The 14,195-nt window shown below is 43.3% G+C and overlaps 1 protein-coding gene across 13 annotated transcripts in view; it reads right to left on the bottom strand.

Annotated features, from left to right (window-relative positions):
- Positions 1-14,195, bottom strand: part of PPFIBP1 (PPFIB scaffold protein 1) — a 105,917-nt gene that overhangs the window by 44,618 nt on the left and 47,104 nt on the right. For 12 of the 13 annotated variants that reach the window (XM_014260477.2, XM_014260479.2, XM_088054760.1 and 9 more), the window contains exons 3-4: positions 3,850-4,004; positions 1,762-1,967 (exon numbers count right to left, since the gene is read on the bottom strand). In XM_014260477.2, the coding sequence (XP_014115952.1) occupies positions 1,762-1,967; positions 3,850-3,913 (270 nt within the window). In that variant the 5' untranslated portion in view covers positions 3,914-4,004. Of the gene's footprint in view, positions 1-1,761; positions 1,968-3,849; positions 4,005-7,892; positions 8,070-14,195 lie in introns of those variants that run through there. The other variant, XM_088054759.1, reaches the window with a different exon arrangement.

Here is a 14,195-nt window from a genome sequence, read left to right as displayed (position 1 = left end):
CACTAAACATGGCCTACAGATGACTGTGAACACCATGGGAAAGTGCAGTTTCCAGAACTGTTTATTTAGCTTATTTTTTGTTCATCAGAACCTGTTATGGCCACAGAGAGCAGTGAGTAGTTACAGCGATGTTCACGGCTGTATGTTTCACAGACAGGGAATGCTGATGTTAGCAGGAACTCTGCCTGTTTTAAAGATCTGATTCCAATGTCATTCCTGTCTCCTCCTCCTGATCTCAGCGTTGGCTGCCACACTTTGACAGTGAGGGCGAGATCCAGATCCCACTGGAGGCAGTGGGAGAGCTCCCACATGCTTCATTAAGTTTTAAGCATTTCCAAATGAGTAGTTCAAAGTAAAGATTTAAAAAAAAGAAAAAGAAGGCTCTCCCTTCAGATCTTTCTTCAAGGGCTACAGTAGCAAATCCAAGGTGCCCATCTGTCCCTGCACCGCTGTGCTCAGCCCTCATGACAGCAGATGGCACAAAGGGTTGCCTAGCGCCAGCCGAGCAAGCACAGCCCTGCACCCAGCAGTCCTCTGGGCTGCCACTGAGCACTGAGATCAATCCGTTTGTTGAGATACAAACACTTTTTGTGAGATCAGCCATGACTCCAGGGAGATTGAGTCCTTCCCAGGGGGTGCAGCGCCCATCCTGGGAAGGGAGCAGGCGACGGTGGCCATCTCTCCCAACAGCAGCAGTACATGGGGCACACCTAACACAGAGCCACCACAGTCCTGCAGCAGCTCCAGCCTCCACCAGGGAGTTGCACTGCAGGCACTGCAATTTCAGCAGCACGGTGCCACCTCGGCCATCACCCAGTGTGTGACACAGTAGGACCTGGCCACGGCTGCAGGATGGGTTTGAGAGCAAATGTGGAAGTGCCCACCCACCACTGTCACCATGACAGCTGCAGTGAGGCTGGCTTAAAAACCTAAGTGTAATCTCTGGGAGCAACTCCTGACTTCCACTGCTGGAGCTCCCCCAAAACCGGCACACACCTGGACCTCCACAACACAAATCCTGGCACACAGCACGAGAACAAGGACTCTTCCTTGGACCTGCTTGGAAGTCATCAGCCACAGAGCATTTGAAGGCAAACCCAGCAGCTTCTTCAAAAATTATTATTCAAAAATTAACTTTTGGTAAGTACAACATTTTATTTCCCAGAGCAATCTTCAGGTAACCTACACTCAGATAATTGATTTTTTGTGAAAATAAGTCTTGGGAAAAGAACTTCCTTGTCAGTTATATTTCTGTGTATTTTTAAAGTAAGGTGACAAAAACTGGCCGATTCACAAACACAGAATATAAATTTTGGTTTCGTATCTAGATTAAAGGGATGCAGAGCTTACACCACTCCCCTGTGTTATAAACTGGGTAAGGAAGCTCGCTGATCCCCATAAAAAAAATGCTGCCAAAAATGCTTTTTACTGAAAACTACTCAAAACAACTTCTTTCCCCCTACCTAAACATCTGATTCTTAAAAAAAAGTCTTTCCCCAGCCCTCTGAGATGAAACTGCTGTTACCAAGTATTGTTTGCTCCCTAGATTGAAGCACAGTGGTATGTCAAAGACAGCAAAGGCCAACCCATTGCACAAAGCATTTGAGCAACAGCTTGTCCAAGACTCCACAGCAGCATCTCCAAAACAAAATCTCTTCCCTGATACCCACTCTAAGCTTTATAAATAGCTGTGTGAAACAGAACCAGTCTAACCAACATCCAAAATGAGCCAGGTAGAGGTAAAACAAGGTGAGAATTTACCATTTGACTTTGGAGCCATTCGATGAGAGCCTCCGCCGTGGAGTCTGGGACCTGGCAGCGCAGCCCCTCCCTCTCATCCGCTTCCATCATCTCCAGCAAGCCCCTCAAGTCCTCCACGAGGTGCAGTGCCCGCAGGCCCCCCATGAATGGGGAGGTGGGAGACTGGCAATCAAAGATGCCATTAGAATATTCCAACGCCTTGGAACCTGCAGGGAGCAAAATTGCATGGGATGAGGCACGGAATGAGGGTTGGGCGCACCCCGAGGCTGGGAAAGGGTGGGGGTTGTTCCTGGCAAGGTTTATCCCAATCAAACTCAGCACTGGTGCTTGGGGAGGGAAGTTCCAGCATGATCGAGGTGGGCTGCTCCTCAGGGAATGGGAATGCCACAACCTGCCCATGGGGTTGAGGTGTAGGCTGGGCTTCTGATCTCCGGGATGAATTCCCAAGGGAGAAGGTGCTGCCAGGGATGGAACATCCTCTGCCAGTGCCCTAAGTCACCCTGCAGGCACTGAAAGATCCAAGTCACATTACAGTGATGGTGTCCAGAGGAAACCATGCCCTGTGTTTTCCATACAGGAATGTGTTATGCTGCTCCAAGGCACTGGAAATTTTAAAAAATAATAAAAAAGATGAAGATAAATTAAAAGACCAAATCGCTTCTGCAGGGGAATAAATTTTAAACCCAGCAATTTGATACAGCAGCACTGACATTTGCATGTTAATAAAGAGAAAAATCTCTCATTTGCATAAACTCACAGGATGCATATTTGACCTACATTAGAAGTTGCTATATATTAAGTAAGAAAGGAAACTATGAATTTAGGATTAAGGTTGATTTAAGTCAACCTAGCTAATTCCAACTGTAATTCCAGTACACTGATTTGTGACCTTAATTCTGTAATACCTTGGCACAATGACACGTGTTCATGACAGACCTTCATTTGTGCTGTCAACTTTTAGAAACTACAAGGATTTGCCATATATGCACTTCCATGAACTTTCATTCACCCCATGTGGCAAGCCACAAAAATTAAAGTATTCTGCTGAATTCCCACTGAAAACAATAAAGAGAAAAATAACCTCAACAGCACAGGAGCTGATATCCCTTTGTTATATTCCTTTATAGATCTATTCACAGACATGGGTAAATGAAGTCTGTGGTGACTTAAATCTTCCAACATCACTTTTTTTTTTTTTTTATATTAAACCTCATCCTGCCATAACCAACTTGGGTTCTTGGAAACACAAACACATGATCAGATCCAAACACCAGTGTCTACTTACAGAAATTACTGAAGTCACAGCTCACATGTATTTTTAGACATCACGATGATAAAACTGTATTCCCTTTACATGTGTTCCTGCTATGTGTCCTTAATATCTTTATGCAGAGAAGAGTCATTGTTCAAACAAAGCACACACTGTATGATTATTTTATCCCTAAGGAAAATTCCTTAAGTGGAACTACTAAAAATTTTATAACTGTGTTGCTAGACTTGTGAGGGTATTATTGACTTCTTGATCTTTCCCTCCTACGTGTTGGGTATTTATATCATTTTCTAACTCACTAGACTCAGCTTAAAAGCAGAGGTTGTATTCTTTGTGATGCCTCTCACTGGGCAACTCGCAGTTTACAGGTACTTATAAAAAATCCAAATGTCCAAGGCAATTCCAAACCAAATGTTTGGAACCAAAGCATTACAATTTTGAAAAGACAAAAAAAAACAAAAACAAAAACAAAAACAAAACAACAAAAAAAAAATTAATGTTTTAACTTGTCCGAGCTGAGGGAAGTTCAGAGTAGCCACTTTTGTCCTTGACTCTCCTGGTGCCCTGTACAGGAGCTGAACTGCATCACTAAACCACTTCCAGCAGCCCTTTGAGAGAGGGCAGGAGAAAACCCAATCCATGGAGCCTGTGAAAGTCTGTGCAATCCCTCCATTCCTGTTATTTGTTAACTCTAAGCTATAATGGAAGGCAACAAAAGCAGTTCCCAGCATACTCCCTTCTCCACCTAGAACTCTGTCCTCACAGTGGGAGAAAGAAGGACCCAAAAAGCAAAATAAACACCTGCCCCAGGTGTTTACCTGCTATAATGCCATCCATCTGCTCCAAGGCTGCAGCGAGCATGTCACTTGCATCACTCATCATCTTCTGTCTTCCCAGGAACAATCACCAGCCTAAGAAGCAGTAAAATGCCGATGGTGTGAGTTGGTCCAGAGCCTCAAGTCTGCAATTTAATCTGCAAAAGAGAATTTAATTTCACTGTGTGTTCCCTGAATTCAGGCATCACTGTTGTCAGATCAGAAAGAAGATTGGGGCCATTTGCTGACTACAAATAAAACCCAGAGGTATTCACTATGAGGCATGGACTGAGATGAAGGAATCAAAGCACTGACCCGATGACCCAGTTTCCAGTGACCCATGGCCTGCTCTGCCCATAGGTCCATGCCACTGACTGGGCATCTCACAGAACACCTCGGAAATCCCACATGGCACTTCCAGGAAGCTCACAGAGAAGACACAGGCACTGTGTCTCACTGTGTCTCCCTTTCAGTGTATCACTGAAAGGGAGCTGCAACTCAGCAGTAAATCATATGTGTGTTTGCTGTAATTTTCTCCCCAAGAAATAGAAAAAGAGAAGTCTGACCCCTTGTCTGAGATTTTTGGATATCTGATAATCCAAAAGTTCCTGGCATGGAACTGTCTCCCTCTAGACAGGATCTCTCAGGTGCCCAGCACTCACTGGATGAGTGTGCATGCATGGACTATCTCTGCTCTGAGTTTAGCAGATTCACATCATAACAATGCAATGTAATCTCACTCTCAAACTTCTACAAGCCAGAAGTGGTCCCCAAAGGAGTATTTCCAGCAGGCTAGAAAAGCAAGCCTGCCCAACATGCTGCCTGTAGGTGAGCTAGTAAACCAGAAATCCTGATGGGCTACAAGTTAATTTAAGCAGGTGCTAAGAAACTTGGCTGAAGTGGAGCTGCAAGGGCCAGAGGCATCCCCAACCCCTCCAGCCTGCCACAAGGGACACACAAACCACTAACACCGTGCAGATTGCCTTGGCTTTAATTTAATACACATGACATTCCTTCTGCTATAAATACAGCTAGGAAACAAAGCCAAAAAAAAAAAAAAACAGGAAGGAAAACTCGCTTTAACCTTTGCATGCCCTGCCATTTGGTTTTTGTATTAGCCACACCACTGCTGACATTCACCCCAACACAAGCAATTAAGAAAGTAGTTCACGGTATCTCTGGCGTAAGAGAAAAAGCCTGGAAAAGAGTCTACTAAAAACAAATCTAAACAAAAATCCACATTATAAAAAACTGATTTTCCCCTCCTACAAGTCACTTTATTGGTCTGAACCAGGTGGGAAGCAGCTCTTATTGGAGGCTGCCAGCTGGCTTTGCTGAAATGTTATCCTTAAAATGCCAACAAACATCTTATCTTCCACAACAACATTTTGATTACATGAAGTAGGTCCAAACCCTAAGGTAACCTTTGAACAACAGCACAAAGACTGCTGTGCTTTTGCCAAATGCCTGGTTTTATTATGTGGTTGTCAGAGTCAGAAAAACCAAAAGAACTTTAAACAGTCAAAATACCTGTAAGTGAAGATGCTCAAATCTTAAAAAATGCAGTAGCATTGTAACTGAAGACTTTCAGCCTCCAAGGAGGAAGCCCCCAGCTTTAAACACAAAGTAAACATTCAGCTTCAATCAGTACAAGACCTGCCAGAATATGCAGATCCTACAAGACAACTGGTTCGGTGCCTCCACATCATAAAAATGAGCAGAAAACGCAGCTTTTCCAGCACACAGATTCACTTGGACAACACTGAAGACAGTCTCTCTTTTTATCTACTTAAGATTTCCTGGCTCTGATACCAGGTTCTGCTCAAAAATGGGTGTCTGTGAAGGCAGAGTGTGAACAATCTGCTGTGGATTTCCCTCAAAGGGCAAAGGACACACAAGAAAGCCCGGGGCTTCTAAAGCCCCAGGCAAAACACTGATTCTTCACAGCTCTAAGTGGAAAAAGACCAACAACACAAAGCAAGCACAAACCCACAGAAGCAAATCAATGTTTGGGAACCAAAAGTGCACATGAGTTTTTCAAAGTGCATAAACACCTCATGGGGCGAGTGAAGATTACAGAGCCAGGCTCTTCTCAGAGGTGCCCAGTGACATGGCAAGAGACAATGGGCACACGTAAAAACACAGGGAAATTCACCTTAGAATTAAAAAGGGGAAAGAAAGAAAAGCCTAAATTAATGGAAATAATTTTAAAAAGCTTTTTTACTATGAGGATGGCAAGTAATAGAAAGGGTTGCCCTTTTGGGGTCTCCAACATTGGAGCTACTCACAGCCCAACTGGACCCTACATGGCACAGTATGTCACAGGCATCCCTGCTTTGGGCAGGGGCTGGGCTGGAGACCTCCAGTGCTGCCTTCCCACCCCAGCATCAGCAAGCTCAGTGCAGCTCATGCTCAAGCAATAAACACAGTCCTGGAGGCTGGTAGGAAAAGACTATGTAGGCTAAAAACACACAAAGGAACAGAGTGCTCCCTAACCACATTTGTTCATAGTGCACCCACCCCTTGATTCTCACTTCTGGCTAGGAAATGCACGAACTAGGGACAAGGAACTGCTAATTTGTACTTGCACAATATAGCCATGGCTTGCAGGCACAGAAAAATCACCATCCTTGCACTTCACCCAGGCGCAACCACCTCTCATGTCTGATGTTTGCAAAAAGAACTCCTTGCTTTCCTAAACAAGGGGTTTGTCCATGGTTGTTAGAAATCCCTAAGACAGCTCTACTGATGGGAGCAGACAGTGGTACCAATAGCATCCAAGAGACTTCCAGGTTACCTGGCTCTGCCTCCAAAGAAAGACACATCCATTTGCACAGAGCTTCCTCCTCTGCTACTCCCAAAGAAGCTGCAATGCTGAGGCAGCAAGGAGAAATTTTAAGATAAAAGTTACTGAAGCAAGACCCTGAAAACACACACACACCTCCAAAAACTCTTCTACCACTCATGGAGCATCTGCTAACAGCCCGACCAAGCCCACAGCTGAGAAACTTGGAGAGGTGAAATGAAAAAGAACAAAAAGCCCCTAAGCTGAACAGCTGGGGATGACACAACAAAATCCCATTTCCCTGGTTATTTAGTCCTAAAAGTGGTCATTGAAAACTAGCCTGGAACAGCACATCCTGCTCTGGCCACCTTCCCAGCACAGTGCAGCACATCCAGCAGTCAGGAAGTAAAACTGCTGTGATAGAAAAAGAATTCCCTAGCAAATCCTAGGGAAAAAATCCTAGAAAAATCCTTCCCTAGCAAAGGCATAGAATTGTTTTTGGTCTTTGCCCTCTGCCCAGCCTCTCCCCGCATGCTCATGATAGTTGTGCAAAGAGGACTTCATACACCAGGGGAGCAAAGGACCAAACTGCATGGAAACAGAAAAGACAACAAACCCCAGGAGGAAGAGGATGGAAAGGGGAGGTGCAGAGAGAGCCAAAGAAACAGATCAGCAACCAACAGCCCTCTGCAGACTATAGGAAAGTGGACAACATTAAAACACCAGCAGATTAATCCCTGTGCCTCCTGAAGGACACCCTCTGACTTCACAAACTTTGAGAGAAGCCTCAGCTGGTCACTGATGCAGCAGAGCTTTTCCAGTATGTATATTCCATTCCTTTTTATGGTTTTGGTCTAATACAAATAAAACCTAAGAGAAAACTCAAGGTTTTGGGTTTTTTTTCTTGGCAGTGATTAAGGAAAACCACACAGGTAACACGAACAAAAATCCATCCTGAAGGAGAGCAATGGAGCTCCTTAGGAAAATAATGCACAGCTAATAATGACAAGCAGTTTAAATGCCCTTCATCTACAAAAGCAGGAAGGGGAAAATCATAATTTTAACACAGATGGATCTATGGCATGGCAGATGAATGAGATATCAAGGTGCACACAGGAGACAGAGAGGCAGATGCATGAAATCCACCCCTGCCATAATGTCACTGACAACACACCTGAGAGGAAAGTACTGACAGTGCCCTGCCTGACAGACAATTTAAAATAAGTTTTCTCTTGCTTTCCAAGAAAATGACAACACTTACCTTCCTGTGTGCAAAACCAGTGCCAGGTAGCATGTGGGGGGGGCCTGTTTGTACAGAGGCAGATCCTTCTTTTAGAGCTCCCAGCTGAATACCTTGCTCATGCCAAGAACAAGCATCGCTTCGTCAAGCTTGTATTTACAACCCATCATTAAAGAAACCAAAAATAAACTACAAATGCAGCTCTCTCCACTATAATTTATGATTAATCTTATCACTAGCTGGCATTTCTACCACATCCCTGGCTGCAACAGAGAAGACATAATGTGGTCTTACTTGTTTAATGTCCCTTCCTCTGGTTCAAATGCACCAGCCGGTTGCTAGGGCTGTGCTGTTCACTTTTCGGTAGGTGGAGATTTTTTATTTTTATTTTTGAATGACATACAAACCCTCTGGCTACAGCGCTGGTGAAGACGTATTCCAAACGGCTTACAGAGAAAACAAAACACTGCCCTGAAAATAAACACAAGGAAAGCTGGGGAAAAAACCCAACAAGGGGCTCTGTGAATGGAACTGCAGTCTGTTGGATGCAAACAGGAAAGCTGCCTATATACGGATTTCAAAATCTGATATTTAATTAAGATGGCAGACTTCAAAAATGAAGGGGAAAAAAAAGTGCTTAAGCATTTTACATATGTAGGAAATGATAGTTTTCCAACCCAGAGGCTGCCTCTTTCCCAGATCAAACAGCACACACAGAGGCATCAAGGGGCAATATCTTTGAGCCCATTCTTTTTTAATTTTGGGGGTGGTTTCATTCTGGATCTCCACCTGCAAAACACACCATGCTTTAAAGCCCAGAGGTTCACAGAGTTAAAAGCAATCAGTTGCCTGCTAGCAGGTCCGAAGGCCCAGAGGACACACTGTGCCCTGGATGCCACTGCTCTGAGGAAGGGAGGGCTGGCCTTTTGTCCCACTTGCCTCCCTCTTTGTGCACATGGGCTGCAAATGCTCAGTGTTGGGAAATAATGCATATTTTTATGACATGATGCAATAAGATGGATGACCTAAGTATCCCAGCTCTCCCATTCACACATAACACTCCTTAAGCTAGGAAATCTTGATACACAGAAATTGAGAACCTTGATTAGGGCTTGTTTCTGAGAGCTGTTGAGAGTAATAGAGGACCCCCAAGAGTTGGCTGTCACTCCAGAGCAGCCTACCACAAAAGTGAAATGAAAAAGCTAAGAAGCTGCAGTCATCTTCTCTGGGGAGGGTGGGGGGAAAGAACCTGTTCCACGGCAAAAGTAAGACCCTAAGTGCTGTCATAGATTGTCCTGCATTCTCAGTCCTAACATGTACCAGATGACTGCACAAGAGGTCTAAAGCAACTTCTGAATTAATCTCTCTTGCCTCACTACACTAAAACAACACATCCCTAGCAATCAACTTTTACAAAATAAAACTCTGTTTCATGAAGACAAATGCCATTTCAGACACATTTATTTCTGCTTTTTCTGGGAGGCCAGAAGAGAAACACAAACACACAGAGACTTATTTACAAAATACATTTCAATCACAATTGTAAACAGTTTCAAATTAATTCAATCCAAATCCCTGGCACAGTTTCTCATGGGATGTTTTGAAGATGCTCAACTACAGTGCCACCAGTCAGTAGCAGTTTAACACTTACTAATGAATATATTCGGGTAATTTACACTTGGAGTCATTAACATTTCTTCTAATGTAAATGACGACTCCATTTCACTCCTTTCAGGCCTGGAAGAAGAAACTAAAATAGAAAATGGATCCTAGTTGAATACATTGCTCTGGTGTTTTGGAAGAAAAGAACAAAAAAGTCAAATTAGGAAATGCTGGAAATACCGCAATGGGAATATAGCAAAGTATCTTTGTTTGAGGCAGGGATGGGAAACTAGTAAGCCCCCAGATATGCTTTTGGTCAAGTAATTCAGACATTGTCCCCCTTACCCAAAGTCACCATGTGGAGCCAGGTGTATCCATAACCATTATTATGGATACAAACAACCCAAATGTTGGCAAACACTTACTTTAAACGGATAATGTCTATTTATTTTTATAAATAAAATTGGTTTTGAATTTGCTGAGCTGTAGTCAATGACATGAAAGCAATACTGCTCTCGTATTACGAACGTCTACAAAAAAAGCAACAAATGTCCCTTTGTTCCCTAAGTCTAGATCCTTTCTTTGTTCCCTGAATTTCATTATTTCTTTATTATACAACAAACATTATTTATTTCCTTTAACTGATAAAAATGAATGGAAGCACACTGAGGATAAAAGCACTTCCCATAGTACGTATGAAACATCTCAAGATAAAAGGTTTCACGCTGTAGAAATTACTTTAAAGTCCTTTAAGAGCACAAAACACAGAAGTCCTTCTGAAATATAAAAGTTTATACCTGGGAAAAACTTAACCTCAAATCACACAACTTTTACTACAAACCAGCTGAGCTGTATTCTGCACTTTGCCTTAAAATTTGTTAAATGCTCTGGTCATAAATCAAAAGCTCAGCCTCGACAAGATAAGCATCCTTGAGACTCTTTGACAGAGATGCCTACACAGCAAACAGCTTATGTGAACACCCAAAGTCTCTGAGTCAAGATTTATAGCTTATGGCTCATATCCAATTACAAAACAAACCCTTTATTTGGATCCCCAGCACTGAAATCACTCTGGTTGCTTATCTCTGCTATCCTACTCCAGCAGTTCTTTAGTTGTTGTTGCACTTGAAAGGAAATTTAAAAACCTGGGTTTTACACTGACAGGCAATGTTGTTTTGTCGACTCTGAGTGCTGGGTGACTGGGAAGCAGCTCCTTACCTGCAAAGCAGGTGATGTGTGATGCTAATACCTGTCTGCACACCCTCTTCAGACTCACTTTCGCTCTTTTCTCACAAGAAATACAAGGTCAGACGAAGTCTTGTTAAAAAAAACAAAACAGAAAACACCCCCCACAGACCACTTCAGGCTGTTCCTGTTCTACTGGTTAAATGTTTATTAATAGTCTTCAACTTCTCACCTCAGAGAGCCTGAATACCAATACATTATTTTCTCACTTGTTTTGCCTGGGTCCACTGATGAGAAAAATAAATGAGATATTCATCCCTGACTCCAAGACTGCTAATGCAATCAAGGAAATGCCTCACATTCCCCAGCAACATGTTACTGAAACACCGTGACCACACAGGCTACAAAACAAAAATGGTACTGTCAGGCCAAAAGGTAGTTCTTAAAAATACCTTAAAACCCACCTAAGTCCTGAGCACTGACCCACATTTAGATCCCATTTCATAGTTTGTGCCACTTTCTTTCAATGAGTTGCCTCCAAAGGCCAAATTCACAAGCCTTCAGATTTGAAAGGATTTGCCTCTAGATTTTGGACCTCCAGGTCTAAGGGATCCTAGATGCACACTTTCAGAGTCGACACCGCACAGAGCAGAAGTAGAGGGTATCACTCATAAAAAGTCCCTAAATAAATAAAATATATTTAGCCTGAACAGTGTTTTAATACATGTCTATAGAAAATAACAAAAAATCCAATGCCTTATAATTTTGCAGCATCAACTGTTACACATGGAAAAAATCTGTGTATATATTGCACCCTTCCCCTTCTATCTACTTCTGATTTTGCTGTGTTAAGATTTACCTTTCAGGAGTACTACATAAAACAAGAGTGTGATATCTGAAGCCCACGTTTGTGTGTGAGGATACTTTTGTTTTTCAAAGACTCATGATCTCTGAGAACCTGAGGCTGCCAGTACCACCACTGCCAAAACATGGTTTGCCATCTCAACTCTCCTGACATTTTAAAAATGAAGCAGGGTAAAATTCAACTTGATTAAGGGAACTTTTTTCTGCCATGTAATAGAATGGGACTGAATTCTAATGAGTAAAAAAATAGAGGAAAAGTGAAAACCAATAAATTGCAGGCTAACTTTCCCTCTGATTTTCTCTTTTTCTCCTCAAAAATTTGTGGACATCTTACTGAAGCCCTTTGCCAGTAACTCCCACTGGAGCTTTGCTAACAGCCTTTGTTTAGGTAGCACAATTGGGAATATGAGAGAGTCCACACGAAGACAAGCTGCTTTAGCAAGCACATGGACTTTAATCACTATTAAAAATGAGTGTTTTACCTTTGACATTCCTGAAATACTCCATGTGGGTTCAAAACACAGATTTCAAATTTTGCATTAGTTCTCAGCTTGGAAAGGGTCAAGTGGTTCATGGGCAAAACACTCTGAAAAGTGTGTTTGTTGTCCTCAAGCAGTGGCCTCTAATGTTTGGTAACTGTGGCGTGTGCTATCCCACAGCCAGTCAGAGCTGCCACAGACCCTGCAGAGCAAGGCTCCACAACAATGGGATGCCTCCTGTCCAGGCAGTGTGGCTCTGCTGGGATGCACTCCCTCATCCCTTCAGGATCATCCTCTCCTTGCTCTGGGACACAGCCTGTGCTGACTGCCCAGCTCCAGAGCCACACTGATGCTAGTGAAGAGGTCACACACGCACACAGGGCATTTCCCAGCATTTTCCCTGTTCTGCCCTTCCCACACTTTTTTGACCACTTCTCTTCCGCACATCCTTTTTCCAATTCTTAGTGAAAGCACAGCCCCGAGGATTTCAGTAATGCTGGAGTAAGCAAAGTTTTTTAATTCTTTTTTATTTTCAGCCAGGGAGCAGAGTGCTGTTGATTCTGTCTTGCTTTTCCAACGCCAAAGTCCCAGTGCTAAGACACGAAGGACAAAAGCTGTGTGCTCTCAGCTCTAAGAGAGGGCCTTTCTCTGCTGAATGCTGCACTGGTGAGTTGTAAGCAAACAAATCCCAAAAACCCAATACTACTACAGTGCTGCTTTAAGGAACCACATGCTGCCCACACCATTACTCGGCTGGGGAGCTGTGTGTCCTGCCTACCCTTGTGCCAGCTTTGCTCCTCAGCATAAAGAAATTTAGCACCCAGGACACAGGAATCAGCTCTTCTACTGCTCATTCCTTCTCCTGAAAGCCTACAGATGGTTCTTCGGGGTAGAGATGTTGCCTTTTCCATCCTCCTCTTGCACAACGGACACCTCCTCACCATCCCTTGCAGAAAGATGGTTTCAGTCCTGGTGCCCTGCAGCTTCCAGCATCATCCAAGGCTAAAACACTTGGTGAAGCAGGGACTGAGCTGTGCTTGGGGCTCAGAGTTCATAAGACAAAGACATCAGTGCTAGGGGAATGGAAACAATGCTGGGTAAGGATAATACATCCATAGTTGATACTGAAGGGTAGGAGGGCTTCACCTGCAAGGCAGAGGGAGACAGCAGATCAGCAGCAAGCCAGAGCTGTGGCCTCTGCAGGAATAGAGCTTTAAACACAACTGGGCCCAGCCCTACACTCTTCTTTCTCCTGCAGCAGGAAGAGGAAACTGGGGGGGAGAGGGTCTCCTTTCTGCTGTTCCCCCAGTAAGAGAGAAAGGTCTAGGGATGGAAGGGAACAATCACTCTCCATCCCATGGCCAAGCTTCTGGATGTATGTAGGAGTGCGGAAGATCCCACCCCTCACCCCATTAGCAAGATAAACAGAAAGTGCTGGCTTTGCAACTGAACAAGATGCAGTCCATGAGACGAAGACAAATTTTAGCACTCAGAAAATTAAGACACACTTGCATCAAGAGATGTCTGACACCCAGCTGGGGCAGAACTGCAGCTGCTGCAAACTGTCGTGGTTTTAAACCAATAACTAAGAAAATTACTTATTTCTTGCTGTGAGATATGGATTAGAACAAGAGCAAAACAGGCATAAAACTTAAAAGGAAAAAAAAAAGAAAGTTTATTGACAAACTACAATAAGAACACCAGAATAAACTTCCAGAAAAACCTTTTCATCCCCTGTCTACCCACTATTCCCTTGTTCACATGACAAAAGAGACAAAAACTTTGGAACTTTGATGGTTAAAACAGTCCCAATTCTTGCTACAGTCTTTTCACCAGTCTTTATAGAGAAACAGAAGTTTCTTCCTGTTAATTTATGGAGTTACTCACAAGAAAAACTATTTTTGTTATAGTTTTCCATTGCTCTAATGTTAGCTGCCCAGAGCTGCTGTTATTAGAGCCCACTCCTCCCATTTTCACATCACTCTGAAGTGTGTATGGGCCATGAGTCTAGGGATGGGATTTTTAAGGATAAGTTATTCAAAGGCAAAAAGTCTTCTTCATCTGTTTCTGTGAGCTTCACTAGAAAACAGTTTTCTCATTGCCTCTCAAGGCTTCAAATCTTCCAGCACTTCACTGTACCATAATTACTCTACTTTTTACTCAAAATTTACACTTTGAACACTCTATTCCTCCC

This window comes from Pseudopodoces humilis, chromosome 5 (genome assembly GCF_049639895.1).
Source record: "Pseudopodoces humilis isolate 2021_Gansu_Grassland_sample_001 chromosome 5, ASM4963989v1, whole genome shotgun sequence".
Taxonomy (NCBI): Eukaryota; Metazoa; Chordata; class Aves; order Passeriformes; family Paridae; genus Pseudopodoces; species Pseudopodoces humilis.
Note: the sequence above shows the minus strand (reverse complement) of the source record. Positions and strands in the feature narration are given on the sequence as shown.